The 25,563-nt window shown below is 46.9% G+C and overlaps 1 protein-coding gene across 15 annotated transcripts in view; it reads left to right on the forward strand.

Moving 5' to 3' along the window:
• The window catches only part of PLEKHA5 (pleckstrin homology domain containing A5), a 1,790,419-nt gene that overhangs the window by 895,730 nt on the left and 869,126 nt on the right, over positions 1-25,563 (forward strand). For all 15 annotated transcript variants that reach the window (XM_069628398.1, XM_069628397.1, XM_069628399.1 and 12 more), the window contains one exon: positions 8,047-8,119. In XM_069628398.1, the coding sequence (XP_069484499.1) occupies positions 8,047-8,119 (73 nt within the window). The remainder of the gene's footprint in view (positions 1-8,046; positions 8,120-25,563) is intronic.

Here is a 25,563-nt window from a genome sequence, read left to right on the forward strand (position 1 = left end):
GTGTATTGGGTGAGGTTCTAACCTCTGTATGAGATTGCCTACAAACTCTAACTAGAGGCCTGCCACTGCTTGGAGCACCCAAGCATCGCTGGATAAAGCTCGCCATTTGCTAAAAAAGGGGAGGGTTCTCCATACTACCTGTTCGCCTTCCGCACTTACCGCCATTGGCACTTGGCTGTTGATAGGAACCTCTCCCTCTATGACCTCTTGGGAATCTTACTCTTGTCGGGAAGAAGGTATCCTGCTGCTTTCCTTCCCAATACTGGGCTCGCAGCCCCTGGGGTCTGCGTTGGAAGTTGTAGCGACCGGAAAACCGATCCCGGTGGCGTCCGGTTTTGGCAAAAATTCTTCTGGAAAATATCTTCCTAATGGAGCTCTGTGCCTTCTCTAATGCCGAATATGTGCTGACAAATAGTGACATTTCTTTCGCTAATGCTTCTCCAAACAGCAGTCCTTTGGTACCTTCTGCTGCCTCATAGGAGGCCAGATCACTGAGTTTCCCATCTATCTTCTTCAGCAACACACCTATCCTTCTCTCCAAGGAGAGGGCGCAGTTGGCATTGCCAAGGAGGCATACTGCCCGCTGTGCCCAGTTACCCAGAACCTGGGCATCCGCTGGTGTTCATGTATCTTTGGCCTTCTCCACAAAGTCCATTATTTTTACTAAGGGTCCGGCCAGGTCCAGTACCTTATGTTGGCACCCCCTCCAGGCTCGTTCTATGCCCTTTCTAATGTCTCTTGCCGTCTTGGTCACAAAGGTGACCATCTTAGGGTAAAGATCTGGGGTCTCTGCCAACTTACCTTGCAACTCTGGCTGCGGGCACTCTGACCTCATCCCAGAGCGCACCTCTCTGTCTAGTGGCTTCCTGATGTGTTGCGCCATAGGTGAAGGCACCCATTCCGATGATTTGGAGCGTCTAATGGCTTTGGGATCGAACATGTCCCATGTATTGTCCTCTTCATCCGGGACGGTGCTCTCCTCGCTGGGTTCCTTGATGTTATCGTCGTTCTCACCTCATTCGTCATCTGGCGAATAGCCCTCGTCCATGTCCTCTGAATTATTCACCCCTGGGATAAGGGGTCTGTCATGGCGTTCTGCCTTTTTTGCCAGGAAGGCCTTGTTTAGTTTGGCAACAGGGTTGTCTTCTCCCTGGGGGTCTGTGTTAGCCCTCTGTACATCGCTTGTGGGGGGGGGGTCAAAGAGTCTCTCCTCTTCCGAGCTTTGCACCCCTTTTGCTCAACCCCTTCGGGGTGTCCACCTGACGTACCTTCTCCAGGGCTGAGAGCCCGTCTTTTTTTCTTGGGGCTAGTTGCTCTCTTTGATATGCCATCAATGCCTCCAGCATATGTAGTCTGTGTTATGGGTTGTACCCTTTGCGAGAGTGCCTGTTATAAGGAGTCTCCCAACACCTTTTTAAAACTGAGGGACAACTCAGTCTCTTGCTGCATGGGCTCCTCCTCCCATTCTTCCTCACTCCACTCTGGGGTTGTGGACTGGGATCCTCTTTGATCCCCATATTGAGCCATTGGTACCTGTGGTTTGCAAGGCCAACGTCCGTACTGTCGGCTTTAAAAAAAATATGGCTCTCTGCAGAGTTGCTGCTTGTTGACAAACGCTGTGCCTTCCGTATGGTGCGAGCGAAATGAACACCTTTCGAAAATAGTATTTTTTTCAGTGATCGCTTTGATCTCTTTTTTTTCTCTGTACTGCGCTCTAATCGAAGTCAATTTGACACTGCGCGAGTGCTTGGAGCAGCCCGCCGAATGCTGGGAAGCTTGGAACCCTCCTGCTCACCCGGGTCCTAGCATGCGCCGTGTTCGGCTCGATATGAGGGAAACATGAGGAGCGGGCCGTGTGCCTGATACCAGCACGTTCGCTCATGACTCTGGCCCCGACTCCTCTCCACCTTTTATAAACCATGCAGAACAATCAATCCCCCGTGAAAATATAAAGGTATTCTCTTGCATGTGCGCGTCTAATGTTTCCTCATAAAACGCTTGCTGCGACATAAGCTGTCGCAGTTCTATCATTCACAGTATCCCTGCACAATACATTACACACAAATCAAGCGCTGAAGGCACAACGTTTCAGGAAATTTAACCTAAAGTATATTCAATGAAATACAAACATCATGCAAGCTATCTGAGTGCTTATGTTAATTGCCCAGTAATTAAGATCTTTCGAGGCAACAAAATGAAAGAGGAAGGGACCTAAGGACAGAGACCCTTATACCTCACACAAGCTGCTGATAGGTGGAAAGGGAAGGAGCCCAGGACTACCAGAGCCCAGACGATCATGGGGCTCGTAGTAACTATGGGAAGATTTCTTGAACTTTAAACTTTAATTTATTTTTTCCTCGCAGAGTGCTGGAGTATAAAAAACTTTAAATGCCCAGTTTACTGTTCAGATCTTTTAAAGTGCTGATGTTGCAGCAATAAAGAAAGTAAAGCATAATGCTCAACTCCTGTCGTGACATAGAATTATTTATGATACATTTACATCTTCCACATTCTCCATATGTGAACTTTTACTTTCGTAGAGCATAATGGAACCTGTTAGTAGTTCCACATCCTCTTTACAAAGAAAGTTGATTATTTCTCTCTTTCTCTTTCTCTCTCTATTTCTCCCTCTCTCTATTTCTCTCTCTCTCCCTCCCTTTCTCTCCCTCCCTTTCTCTCCCTCCCTTTCTCTCTCTCTATTTCTCTCTCTCTATTTCTCTCTCTCTATTTCTCTCTCTCAATAGCACACTGGGTACCTGGTAATGCTATCATGACAAATCTATACAATCATATGTGGTACCACACTTAGACTTTAGATTCCTTTAAATTCATCAACTGTTGGCAGTTATAATAGAGCATACAAATAATTTGGTATGGTGTATCAGCATAGACAATAGGGAAGGAAGGCAGGTTAAGGTTAAGCAATGGCAGAATGCTTTCTTTGGATATAGAGGCACAATTCTGAATGAGGATCCCCCCACCTGGGCAACCTGTAATAAAAGAAATAACAAGGCCAGTACATAAATGCATAATAAGTCTTGCTTCTTGGTTAAAATGTTCAACCACCCCAATGTACCTGAAGTGGAAGAGTTTCTTCGACGGTATCCTTCGAGGATGGACCCCCTTTGAAGGGGCCATTGGGTGTTGAGATCCTTGAAGAAAAGTGGAACACTTGCAGTGATAAAGCAGCTTCGACCTTCGCAGTGCACTTCGATCGATCATTTCCTCGATAGTGGAAGTCCTGGGAAGGTGAGGCGTGCAGTAGGCCTCGATGCAAAATGTTCAGTGCCGTAAATAAGGCTCTCTGGACTTGAAAGGCCTTCGGCAGTGATGGATGCAGGGGGGACATCGGGGGTCACGTTTGGCGGGCCTTTGGCCTATCAGTGCTGCAGTCACAGCACATACCTCGGGATAGCTTTGACGATCAGGACTCGACCACAGGCTGGACCTCAGATCTTCATTCCATAGGTGTCCTTGGTATGTCTTTGTCAGCATCTGGTGGCGGCAAACCCACCAGCTGACTTTCCTCGGCGGCCAGCCACCTTGACTTTCTTCAGCAGGACAAAGTGGTTGACTGTGATGGCAAGGGAGCCCTCTTTCAAATGTTCTTTAGGCAAGCTGGAGCCTTGGCTCCGGACGTCAAGCAGCACAGTGTCAATGTGTCCCTGCTTCTGTGCAACACGATTCGACTTGGTTTCCAGCGGTCCCGGAAATCTTCCGACTCCCGGCCTACACCAACGGACTGCATCCCTCGATGTCTAGGCACTCTCTTCTGGATTCTCGGTGGACCCGTTCTCCGGACGTCCGACTTGCAGAACTGACTTCCTGGGTGCTTCGATGAAGAGCAGAAATGTTTGCACGATGGTCCCGCATAGCTTGGGGAGAGGTCTCCCGGCCCAGATCCTCTCTTGGATCAGTCCTCGACAGACTCGACAGCTCTTGGATTGCATCAAAGGAAATGCAGCCGCAATCGTCTCCTCCAGCTGGGCGTCAAGGATGAGTTTCAAGTTTCGACTTCAGCTACTGAACAAATTGGGAAGTGAGAGGTCCCCAGATATACACATATGTCCCTCATCCACTCTGGCTGGGCCGGGCTCAGTGAGCCGATGAGACAGAAGGGCATTCATGCAGGCAGGCAACCAATTGGGCTCACAGGCATTCAGGCCATTCATTTCCACCCAGACACCCATAACAAGGGATGTGGATTGGGGTAAGCACCCAGCCTTTTAACACATGTCTGTTTCAGGCAGGGCTGTCTTATTCATTGTTTAACACACACAGAAACTAGACACCCATAACATAGAATGCATATTGGTCGCACACTCGATTCACACAGGTCCCACCCTAAGGGTGTACCCACAACATACAGTCACTGGGAAGGCTCCAGCCAGTCTGGCATGTACTTCTCCACGGTCAGGGGAAGGGACAGACTCAGGACTTCCCTGGACTATGGGAAAACAAGGTAAAGGGCAATAGAAACCACATGGCCCCAGGGACCATCTTGCCTTCTATCAGGAATCCACTGATTCATATGGCAGGCTCTGGGTATCCCAAAATGTAGGATACTTGGAGCTCCTGTCACATCAGCATGAAGCTGCCATCAGCCCATACCCTACTCTGAGGGCAACACACAAGTCATACATTAGGGTTACAGGGGGTGCCCCCACCCATGGGTGCCATAGGTGTATCTCGATGGTCTCTGTTCACCACGAACAAAAGAGGAAGAGCTGTACTGCCATCTGGACTCCTGTGCAGAAAATAACACAGAACACTGCTGATAAGGGAATTTAGTATAAGCACAGGGAGGCCATATCCCTCCAATGCATTTCCAGCATCAGTCTCCGAAAAAAAAGTTTAGCTAAATCCTTCAAAACCTGTTGATGAAATACTTCAATCGAAGGTACAGATATTGGCAGCATAAAGTGACTTTTGGCGCTAAACTTGTATATCTCCTCCTCAGAGTCTAACTCAATTTGCTCATCGGTATCCAGGCTTTCATTGAAAAAATGCCTTAAGTTTGAGTTTCCTGATAAAGCGGAATAACTCAATCTCGGTGTGGAATATATCAGTACCAAAAGTGGGGACGAAGCAAAGTCCTTTCTGTACGGTCTTTGTCTCATTACAGTTTAAGACTCTATTGGTTATGTTAATGACTAAGTTGTCTTCTCTTGAAGCCTGGTAGTCATCTACAGTCTGTCATTATTTCCTCTTACCCATCTTCCTTTGTCTGTGAAACATGTGCCTGAAGTGGATGGAGGTTGTTGGTTGTCAATATCAGAGCTATCAGTACCAGAACTGGCCAAAGCCTTTCGAAGCTGTGTTTCACCTTACATACTAGTAAAGGAAATGCAGAAGGGGAGGAGGTGGGTGGGCACCACTAAATTCAAATGATGTCAGCAAACTTGTGTATCAAAGCCTGGGGGCACTGTAATGATACTACCTTAAGCACCTGGGTAGATGTAAGGACCAAGTAAGCAATTTAAAGGACACCAGTCCAATGATACCACAGGCTCTACCATAAAATCCTACACGGAAATTGCTGTATGCTTATGGTGTACATTTTTGTGACTAGTTAATATAGGGGAAACGTTTATAATAGGAGTACCAGATTATCTTGGTTACGGTATCTAATTTTGTGGTTCACTCGAAAGCAGGGAACCCATCCGACCGGATGGAAATACTTTGTGGGTCTAACCTCATGCACCACCTTGTTCTAAGTTGTGTAATGAGGTCATTTTTGTGCAACATTTGCAGCAGTATTTCTGCTTCAGGGCTTGTGTGATCCAAGAGGTACTGCTCGGGTTTGGAGAGGATTATGGGAAAGGCTACCGAAAAAGAGCAGAGTCTTGACCTGTTCCTCCAAATGCTGAGGAGAAAACAGATTGAGTCTGGAATTGCTCGGAGCCTATGACTTCACATGGACTCCTTCCAGAATCTACTTTTGACTCAACAGGCCAAGTTGTACCCTAAAAACGTGCACATGTGACATTAGCTCTGTGTGCTTGGGAATTTGTACAAAGGAGTTTTAGGACACATCAAGAAGACATTTAAAGCATTATGGGTTGTACGTAATTGACAAACTTGTATAGTTTGCATCTCATATGGAAGTTAGATTTTCAGATTACTGTGTACTTTCTGCTATTGCCTAAAAGTAGCTCTTGCAATGGATGAGGCTCAATAACCAGGAGCAGCTTGTATATTCTGCTTGCCAAATCTTAATTGCGTTGTGATTAAAGACGGGGCTGGTCAGTATTTGCTCTCCTTTTCCTTCAGGTAGTGGGGTTCCCAGTTCCAAGTGGTTCACTGCATCAGAAATAACATTTTGGAGTTCACCATCAACTGGAGACACAGCCAGAGCCATATTGCCAGTGAATGCTGATGCCCTTATATCAGCTAAGCTGCATTCTTCTTGGCGCAGCTGCAGCCATGCAGTGATTTACCCATGAGGGATGCCAAAGTGTATCATAGCATGGTGGTATACATGTATCTGTTAATTTTCATGTTGCTTCCCATCACCCCAATTCCTTTCAACAGGAGTTATGTAACCACACACTGAAGAAATGCGTAGTCAAATAAAAACATTATTTTCAAGAGGCTATTGTGACTTTGGGGCTGGGGGCGTGGGGCAATAAGAATGACGCAAAAGTCAAGAGTTTGGGTGCATGTTTCTCGTCCAGCATACAGATAGGCACAGGGCAACTAGTATCTCCGTTTCAGAATGTTATCAAACCAGTTGTTATGACACTATTCTCCCTCTGCTTCTGGTCATGTTAAAAAAATAAATAAAGAAATCTGCCCATGTTTTGTTTGCCCAGCCCTTGTGGTCTTCCCTATTGGAGTTGTGCGTTGGAAAGGCCCAAGAAAGTGCTGTCCTGATATGTTCTCAATTCCTAGGTTTTGATAAATTCAAAAATGGCCAGGTCCCATACTTTTTACAGTCATCCAATGTCTGGCAAATCATGCTTCACTTCCATGTGAAGCCCCATGCTTTCTAGAGTGGACCGCAGTGCAGAGACATGTAGTGCATGCTCAAAATATCCTGTATGTCCTAGATCTAGCTTGTCATACAATGGGGATCTTAACGGTGAGTGTGTGTAGTGGCAGAGCTGGCATCTAGTAGTAGGCACCATTTCATTGGCCTCGTCCACAGTAAAACCAGGCAATTTGAGGAGAACCCTCCATAATGCATTTCAATAATGAGATTAAACATGATTGTTGATACAGCATCAGTACTATCATAGACCCTGAATGAAGTCGTAATTAAATATTATCCATTCAAAACAGGAAATATTTTATAATGTATAAAGTTTGTAAACCTCCAGCAGCATCCATTTGCTGATACAGCTTTTCAAAACTATTAACAAGGGAGGCAGAGGTACGTTCCACAGTTAGGTCTCATCTTTGTTTAGTTGGGCTGAGAGAGCATTCTGAATCTCCAGGATGCCAGGACCTCTAAACCTCCAGTCCACTCGCCCCCAAAGTAATGTTATTCTTGAGATGAGTTGAACGGTTATTTGGTTGCTCTGGCTATCATCTTCTAAGGGGTTTGTGTGATGAGCTTTTGTAGCTATTTTGGTACAGTGCTATGCATGATTTTGTGCATACTGTAGTTTAACTCAGCTGATTATGTGCAGCTTGTATCTGTAGCATTGTTTGATATTTCGCCCCCTTCTTTACATATTCTTGACGTTTGTGGAACCATGGTGCAAACATAACCCCCGTCACTCACTCTAGTTTTACAAAAGGTCAGATCAGTACATGATTTCACTTAAGGAACCTGAGAAGCCCATTATTTATGTGGATGTATTGAACTTCAGTTTTTCATGTTCCTATAAATGTTGACTTGTGTTAACTTATTTAATCTTGGAATAGAAATAACAGCTTTTCCATGTTGGATGTTTCTAAGGTAACACAGATGCTACTTGAAATTATCAGTTTAAGGTTCTGTAGTTGGCCTGCACATGTTTACAGCTGGTGCTAAATAGAAATATGCATACATGCATTTCTTTCTTTGGTTGCTAACTTGGATGTTTTGGCTTGTTGCAGGATGGCTCGGGGATGAAGTTGTGGAAGAAGCGTTGGTTTGTGCTTTCCGATCTGTGCCTGTTTTATTACAGAGGTAAGTAAGGGAGATGTTACAAATGGTGCTAAACTTCGTCTCATCAACCAAATATAGGAAGGGTCCTCTAACAGTTCATATCAAATCTTATGATTAACCTCCAGTTGAAAAAAAACGACCAAATGAATACAACATACATTTGCAAGCGAAACTAGATTTCTAAAAATCACTCCAATGAAATAAACATCCATCTGTTCCAGGAGACAATTTAATATGGATAATTGCAACTTTAGTATGCCACAAATCTCTTGCTGGTGCCTAGTGAGCACCTTCACATACCTGGGTAGTGTTCTCTTGTAGGCACCCATTGAAGTTCACCATCCCAGACTATCCGGGATTAAGAGCTTTTATGTAGTGCCATAGAATGAGCAAATGGCATTCAGTTCCCTTTGTGTATATACTTTACCTCTTCTTTTGCCATTTAGTTAAAACAGGTAGCTGATAAAACTAGTACTATTATTTTTCATCGTAGGATACATGAATGCTTTCCAAATTGTAATTGATTAAAAGATCCAGCAGGATTTCTGCTGCTTAGTGACAAATGGTTACACATACAATAATTCAGTCACCAAATTGTTTTTCAGAAAGGTAATGGTTCTATCATTTTAGCAACTTACACAAAGCTAGTAAGATCTGTAATGAACAAGAGTATATTGCAGCATTTGAACATGAAAACAAAATTTGAATATTTACAAAGTGATATAGTTGAATTTGTATTGCAAAAATCATGTAAAGGACCAGGGCCAGGCAAGCTGCTATTAGAAATCTTCAAACGGGAACCACTGGTATAGATACTGTAGAAGAATGACCTGCTTGGTGTTGAGATGAATTTCCAAAAACAGCCCTGGGGGGAGAATTTTGGGAGGCCCACCTAATATGGTGAACAGGGAAGATACTGAGCGTTAGCCATACCCAATCGAGGTAGTGTAGCAGAGCGGCAAGGCTTAGTCTCGGGAAGGGTATGAGTGGTCTAGGGCTACGATGTGTCTGCACAGAGCTAAACCAGTAATTCCAAATAGACAGGTCAGTATAAAAATACAATGATTTATTAGGCCTTTATATTAGGACTTGGCTAACCAGATAAAACATCTAGGTAAATATTGTCATACAAAACCCTTACAAAACAGATATATACATTCACCATTATGAGAAATAGAAAAGCATTGGATTCAGTGTCCAGTGGAACACAGGTAAGCAGTCATATGATAAGCATAGAAATAGAAAGAACTCTTTGATAATCACAGAAGACCTGTCCTAGTGCTTTAACTCTGAAGGTAGGTTCATATAGAGATTTGAAATATAAGTGGTTATGATTAATAGCAGTCGGAAAGTTAGATAAAGTTCAGGTAAGTACGCAACTCAATCTCAACTATTAGTTAAGACCTAGAGAGGAATCCTTGACCCAGTTTCCACCACCAAAGGTCAGGTTAGGGTTAGGACTTTACACCCTTGTCCTCTTCATCCGGGACGGTGCTCTCCTCGCTGGGTTCCTTGATGTTATTGTCATCCTCACCTCATTCGTCATCTGGCGAATAGCCCTCGTCCATGTCCTCTGAATTATTCACCCCTGGGGTAAGGGGTCTGTCATGGCGTTCTGCCTTTTTTGCCAGGAAGGCATTCTTTAGTCTGGCAACAGGGTCGTCTTCTCCCTGGGGGTCTGTGTTAGCCCTCTGTACATCGCTTGGGGGGTCAAAGAGTCTCTCCTCTTCCGAGCTTTGCACCCCTTTTGCTCAACCCCTTCGGGGTGTCCACCTTCTCCAGGGCTGAGAGCCCGTCTTTTTTTCTTGGGGCTAGTTGCTCTCTTTGATATGCCGTCAATGCCTCCAGCATATGTAGTCTGTGTTATGGGTTGTACCCCTTGTGAAGACTGCCTGTTATAAGGAGTCTCCCAACACCTTTTTAAAACTGAGGGACAACTCAGTCTCTTGCTGCATGGGCTCCTCCTCCCATTCTTCCTCACTCCACTCTGGGGTTGTGGACTGGGATCCACTTTGATCTCCATATTGAGCCATTGGTACCTGTGGTTTGCAAGGCCAACGTCCGTACTGTCAGCTTTAAAAAAATATGGCCCTCTGCAGAGTCGCTGCTTGTTGACAAACGCTGTGCCTTCCGTATGGTGCGAGCGAAATGAACACCTTTCCAAAATAGTATTTTTTTCAGTGATCGCTTTGATCTCTTTTTTTTCTCTGTACTGCGCTCTAATCGAAGTCAATTTGACACTGCGCGAGTGCTTGGAGCAGCCCTCGAATGCTGGGAAGCTTGGAACCCTCCTGCTCACCCGGGTCCTAGCGTGCGCCGTGTTCGGCTCGATATGAGGGAAACATGAGGAGCGGTCCGTGTGCCTGATACCAGCACGTTCGCTCATGACTCTGGCCCCGACTCCTCTCCACCTTTTGTAAACCATGCAGAACAATCAATCCCCCGTGAAAATACAAAGGTATTCCATATGGGAGACAGGTGGGGGAACAACAGCAGGTATGTAGACTTTTCTCTGGAGACCACTCGTGGAGGTTCCAAATCTGTTTCAGGCTTCTTCTGTCTTAGTTCCTTTCACAAGGGCCGTCTAGATGTCTAGACTTTAGAGGTTACTTTTGGTCACTAGAGTTGGTTGCGGTCAGTCGCAGTGCTTACGAATTGGTTCCAGACAGCCTCCAGTAGAACATCAAAACGCAGAAAGGGGAAGACCTCCGTGGGACAGATGTCACAGAACACCTCTAGTACATGAAGATGAGATTCAACAGTGGTCACCATGGTCAGGCGGCAACGGGCAATCTTCCAGCCGTGAACACAGGAGCAGGCCCAACACAGCTTAACTTGGTATGCGACAGATGAAAATATCGAAGGAGGCGACTTGTGGCACAAGCTAATGCTATGCTTTGAACATAAACTACTGCACAGAGGTGGTCCAGGAGAGAGCTGATCAGTCCACAGTTTGTTCCAGGGACACATCCGAAGGCTCAGCAGGCACAGTTCCTTGATCAGGGATTGAGACTGGTTGTTCTCACGGGTCGAAGCACCAAGAAAGGCCTTATCGAGATCAGGACAGAGGAACAGGTTTTCACCGGCACTACCCTGGAGCCGATGCTGGTCGGCTGAAGGCATCGTCCTCCGGTTGTTGGTGGGCTGCACTTCTTCAGAGAAGTCTTGGCTCCAACAATGATCTGGTGAAAAGTGGCAGCAGCCCTCCTTTTATCCAAGATTCAGGCTGGGAGCTAGCCCACCTATGGTAAGGATCTTCACTATTCAAACTGGCATTAATATCCAATCCTGGATAGCCACTGGCTACATATCATGAAAGCCTAAGAGCTGCAGAATCTGCCTGATGCTGAGTACCTTTTCACACAACACAGACAGACATTTTTTTGTTAGTTATTCATAGCTTCTACATCTACAGTAGCCTATAACTTAATGAATATCCCCATGCAAAAGAGACTAACTCTCCCTCAGTTGAGTACAGTGTCCCTAGTCCGAGCTGATGGGCCACCTGTCTAGGTTAGAGGGATAGAAAGAGACAAACCCTTCACTCACTACTTTCCTCACAACTAAAAACAGTCACACACAGTAGGAAGTCAATAGTATTTTTAATCCTTCCTTCTCGTGTGTTTTATAAAATTCAAACCAAAATTAAAAAATGGTCTTGTAATCTTGATGCACCCTAAAAGGGTAATATAATAATGGAGAACCTAGCTAAGACGCTTATATTAACTAACTCAAAAATATCTGTCTGTGTTGTGTGAAAAAATAGCCACTGGCCACAAGATCTGCCCAGCAACGGATTTGCAGGCACCAGGTATTTGGCTTGGGACTAGACAGTCCCAGCCTCCTTCAGTAGCAATTTACAGTTAATGTAAAATTGCACGAGTAAAAGGTCACAGAAATGGGCAGCAGCTTGTCTCAGGCTCATTGTAAAGCTTTTCGAAAATCCATTGCGTAAAAAAGATAGAATGATGCAGTGTATCTCAACTTCACTCTAAGGCAGCGGTGCACAACATGCGGCCTGAGGGCCAAATGCGACCCTTCAGGACATTATTTATGGCCCGCCAAGTCACATTATGCGCCCAGTTGCCTGGGAGTTAGGTGCGTAACACAAATTTAATGATAAATAAATTCGTTTAATGATGAAGTGTTGCTTGGCATCCAGTCAGTCACTAAGTCTGTCATGTCTGAAGCATCACTGGTCCAGTTTTTGTCTTTGCGTCATGATACATATAGTTTTACTTCTACTTTTAAAAAAATGATTTCAGTCCCATAATACAAATAAATCAATGTGGCAATGAGATTAAAAGGCTATGTTTTACGTGTTGCACTAAAGTAGACCTTAAAACCCAGTTTTAAAAACTCAAATTCATGCCCAGATGCATCCACCCGTCCGTTCCGAAAGATAGTTCGATCCACTGTATGGGACTTCTCTGGTGCATTTGGCCCTCCAGGGAAACAAGTTATGCACCCCTTCTGTAAACTGATGTGTGGAATTGTAACAATACAAGAATTCACGAAGAGAGACCTTACTCTCTCGTACTCATAGTCTTGGGGACTAGTCGGTTTTCCCATAGGAATGAGCAAATAGGGAAGAAAAGTAAAGCAGATGGATGTACTTGCCTCCAAATATTCAGGACAGGGTTCAAAACAAGCATTATGAAATGGTATCCCGTGCAATCTGTGGTGGGTGGGAGTGGGGGGATGGTGCAAAAAAAGAAAATCTTTTCTAACACTTGGCTTTAAGAGCCAGCAAAGCAGCGACTGTGTCATCCCCTAAGCTTAAGGCTAGTGGTCCAAGGCATAGCCTACTACAGCCTTGTCGCATAGCTGGTGCCATTTACATAGAAACTACTGCTCTCATAATTTCCCTGGGACCTGAACCAGAAGCGTCAACTTCTAACCTCTCAAGCCCTACTCACTGCCCAGACAGGCACCTTGGAAGACGCCCTAAAACAATTGGGGTACTCGTGGATCGAACCTTCCACTATGGCCAAAATGGGTGCAAGGCCTTTTAAAGGATCACCCAAATATACTTCCAACCACAATATAGGTCTGTTTAAATCCAACAGGGCAAATAAGGGGGCACCTTTGAGGATACGGTGGAGCAGAGGTCCTGCGTAGCTGCCAGGTAATGCATGCTCTGCTCTCCACTCTGCAAAATCCACATACTCCTGCAATAAAAAAATGAAAGGGACATGAGCCAGGCCGAGGAATCTGGGAGGCAGGCAACCAGTCTCACTTCAGACCTGGAAGCTACCACCAGAGGAGGGACATACTGCACAGTGTCTATACCCGCGACCCGAAGTGTGAGTTGGGAACTCCAACATAACAGACAGTAGTTCATAAGCTGCAGTCGAGCAACCACTGGAGACCCACCAAGGTCTAGAGAACCATCATTCCCCAAAAAGTCTGCAGACCAGAGATCCCTTACCCCAAAGAAAGGCTGGAAGGAGGGATGAAGGCGCTATGTAAACTCAGTCAGTCATTGTGGGAATTGGGGAGAAGGAGCATGTCATCTGGAGTAGGATGGAGTAGTTTCGGGAGAGCTGAAGGGATGGGTACCAGAGGAGTCTAGTGCTGATGGGAGGGGAGGAGCTGGAAGGCCAAAGGCGGAGACAGTGCTGGTGGACAGTGGTGGGAGCAAAGAGGTGGAGATGGAAGGTGTATTGGAAGTGGTGGGAGAGGTGTCAATATAATCTGAGGCAGTGCAGGTGTGTTAGGAGGCAGGTCAGAGAGATGGAGTGGAGGAGACTAAAGGTTGTTCGAGGAGGTTGGAGAGTCATTGGAGGAGATTGAACATTTGGTGGAGGCGGTAGGAGATATCTTAGGGGGAGGTGGGTTGGGAAGACATTGACGGGGTTGTAGAGAATAAATGCAAGATAAAGCCTGAAATCGTTAGAGATCAAGTAAAGGCAGGATGAAGGTGGGGATCTTGTGTGATGGAGAGACAGAGACTTAAGAGTACAAGTAAATAATAAGGATATTGTGGTTGAGGAAAATGAAGGAACTTGAAGAGAAATAAAGAGTTCATACAGAAACTGATAAGAGAAATAGAAGGGGAAGCACAGATCTGACGGTACAGCGTTTTTGAGATGGCGAGCGAGAGAAAGAGTACAAGGAGCTTATAATGTTGAAAGAGTTGGAAAGTGAGCCAGTTAAGATCTTGGGAAGATACTGTGGCAGAGCGGGGGTGCTGGGAGAGCTGTATTTTGGAAAGAGGCTTTACAGAAAGCCAGGTATACAACCGATTTTGGGAGGATACAAGAGGGTCCAACTGATCCTAGGCAAGCATTGGAGGGAGGCTAAGGAAGAAGCTGGTGACAAAGCAACAAGGAGGGAGCTTATAAAGAGGTGAATGGAGCAGAGGTGGCCAGAACCAGGGAAAGCTTGTAATCTCCAGTAGATCTGTTAGGAACCACCGGAGTCTATCAACCCAGCTTGATGTTGATTTGCTGTCCTCTGTGAACCTGGATTCTGAAAATCCTTCTTAACTGTTTGGAAAGCAGCTTATTTGGAATTTAATTTGAGAACATGTTATTTTGTTCAGGTCTTGTGACGAATCCAGCAAATTTGTCCCCTCTCTCCAAAGGGGACCCCAAACCCTTTGGGACTAAGGATGTAAGCTTAGCGGACCCAACACCCCCTAGGGGACAGGCAAGCAGGATCCCTTTGGGGTCCCCCCATAACCCCTTTAGAGAACAGTAAATCCTTAGAAAGGGATATGTTATACTCCCTTGTCCTAATATCCCAATATCTTTGCTGGCTGTATGCGAGTTAAAATGCACATTTTGTTTTGAGATCTATAGAGTAATACACTGACTTTAACAACTCATCAATATCTCTGTCCAATTCAGATTTATCAACATATATATTCCATGTGTACAAATCTTTCTGAATATTAACACATTGATAAATGATGGGCAGCAAACGAACACTTTTGAACCTAATAGTTCTCTGGCTTACAGAACTTCCTCAGTAACTCTGGCTAACACGTGTTTGCACATTCTCAGATTGTTTACTGCTTAGTGCTTCTTCAGAGCCATTTCTTTTGTTTAACAGTTACAACACATTCTCATGGAGCTATACGTTCATCTGTATTCTATATTCCATCCTAAACCAGAAATAAACTCTAAAGTTAAAGAGAAAAAAACAATTTGTATATACCATCCTGGTGTGTTTAGATGTTCTGTTGCTCTTTGCACATAGTCAGTTGTATTTATCACAACAATATTGCCCCCTTGTCTAATAACAATAGTTTTATTGTTTTCCAAATCGCATAGGGCCAATTGTTCCTTATGTTAGATTTTGATGATACCTCTTCTTTTTGATCATACGTTTGCTTTTATGTTCATAAATTTCCTTCATGTCCAGATCAAAAAATGTGCATCAGATTTGCCTGTTGGAAATTAAGGTGTTAAAGTAAGACTGTTAAAGTAAGACTTATTTTTCTCAGTAAGCTGTTATCCCTTGTTCAATATTCGATTGTTCCAAAAGTTTCATTGTGGACTTGTCCGATTTTTCCTTTAATGATAACAATGATCTACATTTTTATAGTCCGCTGTTGTTAAATGGGACTTCTCTCGTGTTGTTCTAGTGTCATCTTCCATAAACTGCTTAGATCAACATATGCTGCCATATGATTAACTCCAGTACTTGGAGCAATGCTTAAACTTTTGTTTAGCACCCTAGTTTCGTCCTCTTTTAGTATTTTATAGGATAGGTTAATTATTGATTTAATCAAGGGGTCTTCCTGAATGTTCTTTTTCTTTATCTTGTGGTCATGCCTATATCTTGTCTGGAGAAGCCCGGGAACCTCATCCCTGCAGGTGTGGAAGGACAGCGGTAGTGTGCACCAAGCACAGCGATTCGTGCGGCTGTGAAGGCCGCAGAATGCTCTATGCACGTGATGGGCGCACCAGAACTGGACCGGGAAGCAAACAGCGACCAAAAGAGGCATAGCAAAAAGGCATTGCTGAAGTCCTGCAGGAAGCCAGCTTGAGGAAGAGGTCAAGCTACACCAGACGCAAAAGCATCATTGTGCCCGGCAAACTCTCCAACTCTCCTTAGGAGTGCTGCCTGGAAATGTGGGTATGCTGTGGCTCTGGGGAGCCGGAAGGAGGGAGATGAGGCCCAATAAGACCCCAAGGTGAGGTGTGAGAAGCAATACCCCAAGGTGGGGTGTGGGCAGCAAGACCCAATGCGGGGGTGAGAGAAGTGAAACCCCAATCCGGGGGTGAGAGAAGCAAAACCCCCAAGCCAAGGAAAGTGAAATGAGACTGTTAGGTGGTGTAACCAAAACAAAACCCAAGGCGGGGAAAGCAAAACGAGACCCTGAGGTGGGGTGAGGAAAGCAAGGCCCCCAAGGCAGGATAATGAGAACACAGGCCCAAGGCGGGGTGAGAGAAGTGAGATCCCATGCTTGTGTGGGACGAATCAGTCCCCAAGGTGGGGATAAATCCAGGAAATATCCAACTGGAGCGAGTGCTAAGAAGTTCCTTGCCGGGAAACACGAGAACAGTCAGCATGGGGATAAGGGCCAGGGGTCCGTCCCCAAGTGGGAAACGAGAGAAAAACCCGCCGTAAAACCATGGGAAGAAAGAAAAACCATAGGCTGGCAAAAAACCAGAGGACAGAAAGACTGAAAAGACATTCAGTATATTTGGTGGAACTGTGCACCTTGGTGAGGAGCCCCTTTTTAATAAAGAGACACCAGGGTGAGGGTCAAAAACCAGCCACAGTTCTTTTGTTTTAGCAAAGTCCCTAAGTGTACCTTGATTGCATTTGTGTTTTCTGTTGTAGTGGAAGAGACAGAACTTGCAAGCTTGTGAGTTTCTGATCAGAAGACTTTCTTGTTTGTAAGACATCCTGACAAACACCCTTTTTCTTCTTGCTAATTGGGAATTCTCCTTGTTGCAACGTGAAGTAAATGGTTGCTTTGGACAACTGTCCTAACTGGGCAAGTGCATTTACAGTCTAGCTTTGGGCGAATCTGGATGTCTCTTTGAGTACATGCTTTATAGAGTTGGATTTCAGAAACAAAGTGATTTAGTGTCCATTTGCAGTTTGTCTTGGGGGGGATTCGGGAGGGGGGGGGGGGGAGTACGCGTGTTTACAGAATGTGCTTGCTGGTAAAAGGTGTGAGAAACCTGAAGGTGTCTCCCTAACTAGTCCCCAGGGATCTGTCATCCAGGTGGCCAGGACACGGGCATCGCTATTGGATCCAGTTCCTGGGGGTGGACCAGTGAGGGAGGATCACCTGGATGGGGGTGGTCCTGTGGGAGTGGGACACTGACAGGTGAGACGCGGTATCCCCCTTCTTTCACCACCTTTTTTCCTGTTCTACCATGGACCTACATTCAAAGCCACTGGCCCCCTCTTTTCCTACACAAACCCTTTCGCACGACACAAGAGAATGGACTAACAGCAGAGCCATTTACCTGACATGTGCCAAAACAAGGGTCAAGCAAAGTCAGACAATTGATCAGAATCACACACACACCTGGCACCCCTTTCCCTTGCCCACAGGGATAAAAGGTGGAGCAAGTGTGCACAGTATGAGCAAGGCAGACCGAACAACGAGACAGCTATCCAGACCCGGCAGTTCAAGAGGAGGAGAAAGGCTGCGAATATCGAGAGGCTGACAAGGAGAGACACGACCTTGCCCTTTTCGATGCAGACCCATGAAACCTCTGCAGAGGGAATCGTAAGACTGAGGACAATATCCCAAGTGTGTTGCACAGATGTCAACGGTACACGCAGCGTATCGACGCTGATGAGCGGGAGCAAGGGAAACTCCTGCTACTGTGGTACCGGCCTTGACTCCAGTTACGAAGAAAGCCAACTGGTTCATCACAGCCGGTGAGTCGAGGGGAGAGCCGATGAGTACTGGGCTGTGGTAAAAAGTCACAAAGTGGCAAGTTGAACTAAGTTTAAAGAACTGTAAAGGTGTTAAGGGGAGACGAGCTGCAGAGGGAACCAGCACCACATGGGTGCTAACTCGAGAGAGACTGGTCGATCCCTGTCGGAGTGAAACTACAAACACCAAAAGGCCGTAGGAGAGCCGCCAAGTTAGGATAAAGTGGTCATACAGGAGGTCAAGTAAAGTCCCCGTACAGTCGTAAACCTTTGCCCTAAGAATTGTAGGGAAAGCAAGGGAAGTGAATCCTGCAAATCATTGAAAGCAAAGTGAATATGAAGTTGACAAAGGTGAACACGGCCGAGGGATGTTCCTCTAAAAAGACATTAAGATTTGTGAACAAAGGAAAAGCCATAGTGAACCCGCTGGAGGGAGGCTGAAAGTAAAGAGGGGCCAGCGCGCAGAAGAGAGGGATCCAGGCGAAATCCATCACCCAAAGATAACGTGAAAAGAGAACTTTGTGTTTATTTTTCTGATCCTCAAAGGCAAGAGACTTTTGTTGAAAGGAGACTTGGTCATAGAGGATTCTGAGAAGTTGAAACCGGAACTGCCATCTATTACTGGGAAAGCTCGAACTGTGCTGTGCTTCAGGATTCCACCTTGCCCCATGTTCAAAACGTGGGGACAGGAGACCCAAGCTGCCGTATCCTGACATATTATTTGTTAACACTTCTTTCTTTTATTGAAATCTATTCTACACCCCTTTTGTATTAGTTGTAAGGTTTGGCAATAGGTTTCTTAGTATCTTCGTATAGGCCCTTTCGAGGGGATTGGGTCCTCCGACGTATTCCAAATCTATGACAGTAATCACCACAGCTGTGCTGCTTCGGAAAATCTTTTGGCATCTGCGTCTTGCATCGATGACGTCGATACGCCGCCCTCGAGGACCTCCTCCGACGGTCGACGTCACTGGATGTTATAAGCAGGGCGCACGCCGCCCGTAGCCTCAGTTCCGTTTTTTCCGTGAACGTGTTCACTTGGGGAATCTCGGCGCGCCTGGACTCTTTGGAGTTTCTGTTGTTTCTCGGTTCTTCGAACCTGTTCGTTTTGTGAAGTTTCTTCTTCGTGAAGGATGTCTACCTCGTCTTCCGCCCCGCGTCCGGGATTTAAAAAGTGCGGCGACTGTGGGTCCAAGATGTTGGTTACGGACTCGCACGATGCCTGCCTCTGGTGCCTCGGGGAGGCCCATGACTTGGATGACTGTGCCGACTGCCAGTCGTTCACGTCTAAAGCCTTGCGGGAGCGCAAGAAGAAGTTATCGGTAGGTAAGGTGTCTAAGCCACGCAAGTCAAGGTCTGCGGGGCTTTCGAAGGACGATTCGAGAGGCGACTCTCTGCGTCGTCGTCGGAAGTCCAGTGGGTCTCGGTCCCGGAGTCGGTCCCGCCACTCCTCTGCCTCTTCGAGGCACTCCCGGAAGCGCCGTCATCGGTCGCCTTCCCTGTCCTATTCCGAGGACTCCGCCCGTCGGCGGGTCGCTTACCCTACCAAGCAGGCAACGCCAGAGGAATGGGCTTCCTTCGGGAAGAAAATGTTAGTGATTCTCGAATCGCAGGGCACCGGTCCGTCTGCACCTCCGAGTGCGGTCGGTTGTGATCAGTCGAGAGACACCGCTCACACGCCTTCGGGCTCGGGTGGTCAGCACGATTCGCGGGAGAAGTCCCGCTCGGACAAGGGGAATCGTTCTCATCATGCCCGGTCCAGGTCCTCGACGCGCTCGAGACCGTGTGAGCTGTGATGTCTTCGAGGAAGATGTCGACGCCGAGGTCGTCGACGGACTCTTTCGAGGCCCCGCCTCCGAAGAAGTCGTCGACGCCATCGGCGCCCAGGCTGTCGAAGGACACGCTCAGGGCTCAGGCCTCGAGGCCTGTTTTGACGCCATCGATGCTGTCGGTGCTGCGTTCGGCATCACTCGATGCCCTCAACGCCTTTCGAGGCTGTCGACGGGGGTACCCCGAGGCTCGGTGGAACCCCCCTTGAAAGGCTCTGGCCAAGGTCAAGCATGGCTTTAGTTCACATTCTGTGCCTTCTTACCGCCATCTTGAGTTTATTTCAGAGGTGGATGAGGGCTCTGATGATGGCATGGTCCCTAATACGGAGCCAGACGAGATTCTCTCGGGCCATAGCCAATTTGAGGACTTGAGGCAGTCCCTGCACGATGCTAGTGGGCTGGACACCTCTCCGGAGGTGGAGTTTTGTACGCCTGAGCCTGGCACTCATGTCGACTCCTCGTACTGGCGCCTTATGTCGAGGGTCACCGAGTACTTGGGATGGTCTGCTCCCCCGGGGGAGTTTCTTCAGGATGACCTTACGGATATCCTCGACCTTGGTCCACCAACTGACCTGGTACTGCCGTTTCATATGGCTCTACAGAGGAGGGTGGCGGCGGCTTGGACTGCTCCGGAGAGTCTTCGGCAGTGGGCAAGTCTGTGTCGCGAAAATACTGCTCAGCCAGTAGCGACCCCTGCTACTTGTCCAAGCACCCCACTCCGGAGAGTTTGGTGGTGCAGGCGGCTACGGCCCCAGCAAAGCGGGCATCGTATCCTACCATCCCTCCTGATAGGGTTGACGAGCGTTTTGACAGCTGGGCGAAGAAAGTGTTTTCTTCAGGGGGTATGGCGCTTCAGGCGGCCAACTCCGAATGTGCCTTGTCACGTTTCACACACACTCTGTGGAACTGTGTTTCCTTAGCGGCTGAACATATTCCCGAAGCGGACAAACGGGATGGTTTCTTTGCCATGGTTCAGGGTGGCAAGGTGCCATGTGTGAGGCCGTTCAGTCGGGTTTGGACATGGCAGATTGCGTCAGCCGGTCCATGGCGGCGAGCACCGTGATACGCAGGTTTGCGTGGTTGCAGAAGTCGGGGTTTGCTCCTGAAGTGCAGGCCCGGCTCCTCAACATGCCCTTTGACAGGGAACATCTCTTTGGCAGCAAGGCTGATGAGAGCCTTGAGAGGTTGCAGACCTCAAAAGCTGCAGCGAAGTCGTTGTCACTGCAGTTGGACAACCTCCGCCTTTTCGTCCTAGGGGACAGCAATGGAGGGGAGGTTCCTTTCGTTATTACTCATCCTTTGGTAAAGCGAGAGGAGCTGGTTTGGACAAACTCCTCAGGAAGGACAAGTTCAAGATGGTTACTCTCTCTCAAGTCCTCCAGGCCCTTCAACTTCAGGACTGGTTGGTGTCTCTCGACCTCAAGGATGCTTATTTTCATGTGCCGATACATCCAAAGCACAAGAAGTACCTGATGTTTGCGGTTGGCGACTCACACTTTCAGTTTCGGGTCCTGCCGTTCGGATTGACCTCCGCCCCAGGGTTTTCACCAAGCTCATGGTAGTGGTGGCAGCGCACCTCAGGAAAGGGGGGGGTTCACGTCTACCCCTACCTGGACGATTGGTTGATCAGGGCGCACTCTCCCGAGCAAGTCCTGGATCATCTGTCAGTCACCTGCCACTCCCTCCACAAGCTGGGCTTCTCCCTCAACTTAAAGAAGTCCCATTTGACACCAACTCAGAGGCTCCAGTACATCGGAGCAGTGCTCGACATGTCCCTGGGGCAGTGTTTTCCTCCCCAGGTGAGGGCTCATCACATTCAGCAGATGGTGCACAAGTTTCAGCTTGCCCGGATTCTCCCAGCGTTCGAGTTCTTGAGATTTCTTGGCCTCATGGCATCCTGCATTCTTCTGGTGCCGGAGGCCAGGTTACAGATGAGATCTTTGCAATGGGCACTCAAGCTCCAATGGTCTCAGTCCTCCGGCATGATGTCGGACCCTGTGCAGGTGGCGTCCTCGGTCGCCCAGGACCTTCTGTGGTGGGCCGTCGAAGACAATCTGATGAAGGGGGCTCCATTTTGGCTACCCTGGCCGGAGGTGACGATCGTGACGGACGCATCCCTCGCAGGATCGGGAGCTCATGCCAACGAGTTGACAGTCAGCGGTCGTTGGTCTCTGTTGGAGTCCAGACTCCATATCAATCTGTTGGAGCTGAGGGTCGTCGGGCTAGCCCTGAAGGCTTTTCTGCCGACTGTGCGAGGGAAGAATGTCCTGATCCTGAAGCACAACATGGTGGCCATGCACTACCTCAACAAAAAGGTGGGGCAGGGTCACTTCCTATGTGCAGGGAGGCGATGCAGCTCTGGTTCTGGGCAATCCAGCAGGAAGTTTCGATCTCGGCAGTTCATCTGGCTGGAGATGAAAGCGAGACGGCGGACGCTCTGAACAGGCAGAGCCCGATCTCTCACGAGTGGGAGTTGGCTCAGGAGATTCTCCTGGAGATCTTCGCCCTTTTGGGGACCCCTCAAGTGGACCTCTTCGCCTCCAGTGTCAACCGGAAGTGCGAGAAGTTCTGCTCGCTGGAATTTCCTCCGAAAGGAGCCTTAGGAGACACGTTCATGGTGGAGTGGTCATTCCCACTGCTGTACGCGTTTCCTCCAGTCCCCGTCATTCCGCAAGTGCTGCAGAGGTTACGGAGGTTCGGTTCCCAGATGATCCTCATTGCTCCGGCGTGGGCCCGGAGGACGTGGTACCCGGACCTTCTCGACTTGTCCATCTGCCCTCCACGTCATCTTCCCTACCGAGACGATCAGCTGTCACGGGAGGGGGGTCAGGTTCTCCATCCAGAGGTCCGATCCCTCAACCTTCACGCTTGGTTTCTGAAAGGTTGAGGTATAAGGATTGGGACCTCCCTGAAGACGTGATGGAGGTGTTGCTCTCGGCCATACGGCCAGCAACAAAGTCCCTGTACCGTTGCCGTAAATTCTGCGACTGGTGCAGGGTTAAGAATGTGGATCCTTTTTCATGTGACATTCCTGTAGTTCTGTCTTTTTTGCTTTATTTGGCCCATAGGGGCCTGCAAGTGGGTACTGTTAAAGGTTGCCTGGCGGCGCTGTCCATATTTAAGTGCTCGTCTGAAGAGTGTTCCTATTTTAAAATTTCTTTAATTTCTCAGTTTTTGAAAGGGCTCACTAATGTGTTCCCTCCGTCACCTTTCCAGGTGCCCGGTTGGGATTTGAACCTTGTTCTCAAGTTTCTGATGGGTGCTCCGTTTGAGCCTTTGCATTCATGCCCTTTGAGACTGTTAACTCTTAAAACTGTATTTTTGGTTGCTGTCACTTCCGCTCGCTCGAGTGAGTGAGTTACAGGCACTTTCAGTTAAGCCACCCTTCACTGTGTTTCATAAGGACAGGGTTGTCCTTAGAGTTCGTCCTTCCTTTCTTCCGAAGGTGGTGTCGGAATTTCATTTAGGCCAGAAAGTTGTTCTTCTGGCGTTTTATCCTCCTCCACATCCTGGTAAGGAAGAGGAGAGGCTCCATAGGCTTGATCCTAGGAGAGCGTTAAGCTTTTATATTTCACGCATGTCCCAGGTCAGGGTGGAGGATCAACTCTTCATTGGTTACGCTGGAAAGCGTTTGGGACAAGCTGTGACGAAACAGACTTTGTCTCGCTGGATTATTTTGGCTATCTCGGAGTGTTACCGCTTGGCGGGTAAGGACCCACCGGTCAGTTTACGGGCCCATTCTACCAGGGGGTATGGCTGCCTCTACTGCCCTACAGAGGGGTGTTCCTATTCGTAACATCTGTGATGCAGCCACCTGGGCTTCGGTACATAATTTTGTATGTCACTACTCCCTCGATTACATCCGGGGGCAGGATCTGGCCTTTGGCAAGGCTGTCCTTTACTCCGCAATTTGATTGGCCATTCTAAATTTCTGTTTTCTAAATTCTTTTCCCACCTACTTGCATTGGTACTGCTTTGGGAGTCTGTCATAGATATGGAATATGTCGGAGGACCCAATCCCCTCGAAGAACAAGTTACTCTCTTACCTGGTAACGTTCTTTAGATGGGATGGTCCGACAACGTATTCCATATCGCTCCCTCCCTGCCTTCCCCGCTACAGAATTTCTTATGCGATTGCAGCTTACGTTTCTGCAAGGCTTTGTGTGGTCAGACTGGCAGAAGACTGGTGCCACACGTTCTGGGGAAAAAACTACAACTGAGGCTACGGGCGTCGTGCGTCCTACTTATAACATCCAGTGACGTAGGCCGTCGGAGGAGGTCCTCGAGGGCGGTGTATCGACGTCATCGACGCAGGACGCAGACGCCGAAAGATTTTCCGAAGCAGCACAGCTGTGGTGATTACTGTCATAGATATGGAATACGTCGTCGGACCATCCCATCGAAAGAACGTTACCAGGTAAGAGAGTAACTTGTTTGTTGGCAAGTAACTTGTTCATCTATATCCTTCACACTGGCCATCCATTTTTTGCACTAGCATTCGACTTGTGCACTGCTCAGTAGAATGCCCTTTACCTTTCCCTTCGCCCAGTTGCTCCATGTTTGCTAGTGGGCTAAACCTGTTGTGTGTAGAAATGGTTATGGCCCCCTTATGTGGAGAGTAAGATGGTTCTACCTCTATCTTTCATCTACATGAGTGCACGATTGTAGGCGATCTTTACATTATTTGAGTAACGCAAGGCACATTTTGCTGGCTTACATTTTAAGTTGCTGAATTTAACTCTTAACATTGTCCACTTTGACATCACATTGCTCATAATAAATGTCAAAGAATTTGAAAAACAATGTTAGGAGTTGTAAGCCGCCACAGAATTTCATTGCAGTGCATTCGAATACTGGAGGTATGTCACGAGTAGAATTAACTTTCGCTACTTTTGAATAAGTGTAACCAAATTCCAACCATTTCTTCTTGCATGCTAGCAAGATCTATCTGTGAGTTTAGCACATACCCCAGGCTTTTGTAGCCAGCCTGCAGGACACCGGTTTGAATCCTGGCATATGCAATTTAGCCCCTCATCCTTCTGATGGCAATGCATGAAATATCATTTATTTGAATAATAATTAGTATTAACCTGTTTGGCCCGAGAGGAATCCATTATTAAAAAACACTATTGAAACATTGTTTATCATTATTATTGCGTTTGTAGTTGCACTTTTTAATCAAATCTAAAGATTTACCAGGGTTTAGTATCCGTGATAATTAGACTTTATTTTTTTAACATTTTTGTTTTTATTTTATTTGCTTTAGTTGCAACGCAACTTTTCAAATATTCATACACACATAAAAAAAAATCATTATCCATATATTACATAAGATGAAAATAAGACAGACAAGCATATAAACTCATAATAATAATACTAGGGTACAGATTATCTTCATCAGTTTAACTAACTAAGCAAAACCAATAATTTACAGTACATAATTACACTATGATGCCGTAAACTCGCACACATACCCATACACCTCTGACTTAAAAGCATAATGAAACCACATAAGTAAATAAGACCACAAGGCATGTAGAACCAATGACTTCATCGAAATTAGAAATGAGTATATACACCATCAATCTCTAATATTAGTCTTTGCTCTCAATGCCTTTTTGTGTTTCTTCTACTCGTGGTAATACGATTTTTAAAAATTTAACTATCGCTATCTGTACCCTCTCCCTTGGATTTGAAAACATTTGCCATATTTGATCATTTGTCAACTCAGTGTGGATTGCAAACACACTATCAAAGCATCTTGCACGAACTCTCTTTAAA

The sequence above is a fragment of the Ambystoma mexicanum genome, chromosome 12 (assembly GCF_040938575.1).
Source record: "Ambystoma mexicanum isolate Mex_15411 chromosome 12, UKY_AmexF1_1, whole genome shotgun sequence".
NCBI classification, from domain to species: Eukaryota; Metazoa; Chordata; class Amphibia; order Caudata; family Ambystomatidae; genus Ambystoma; species Ambystoma mexicanum.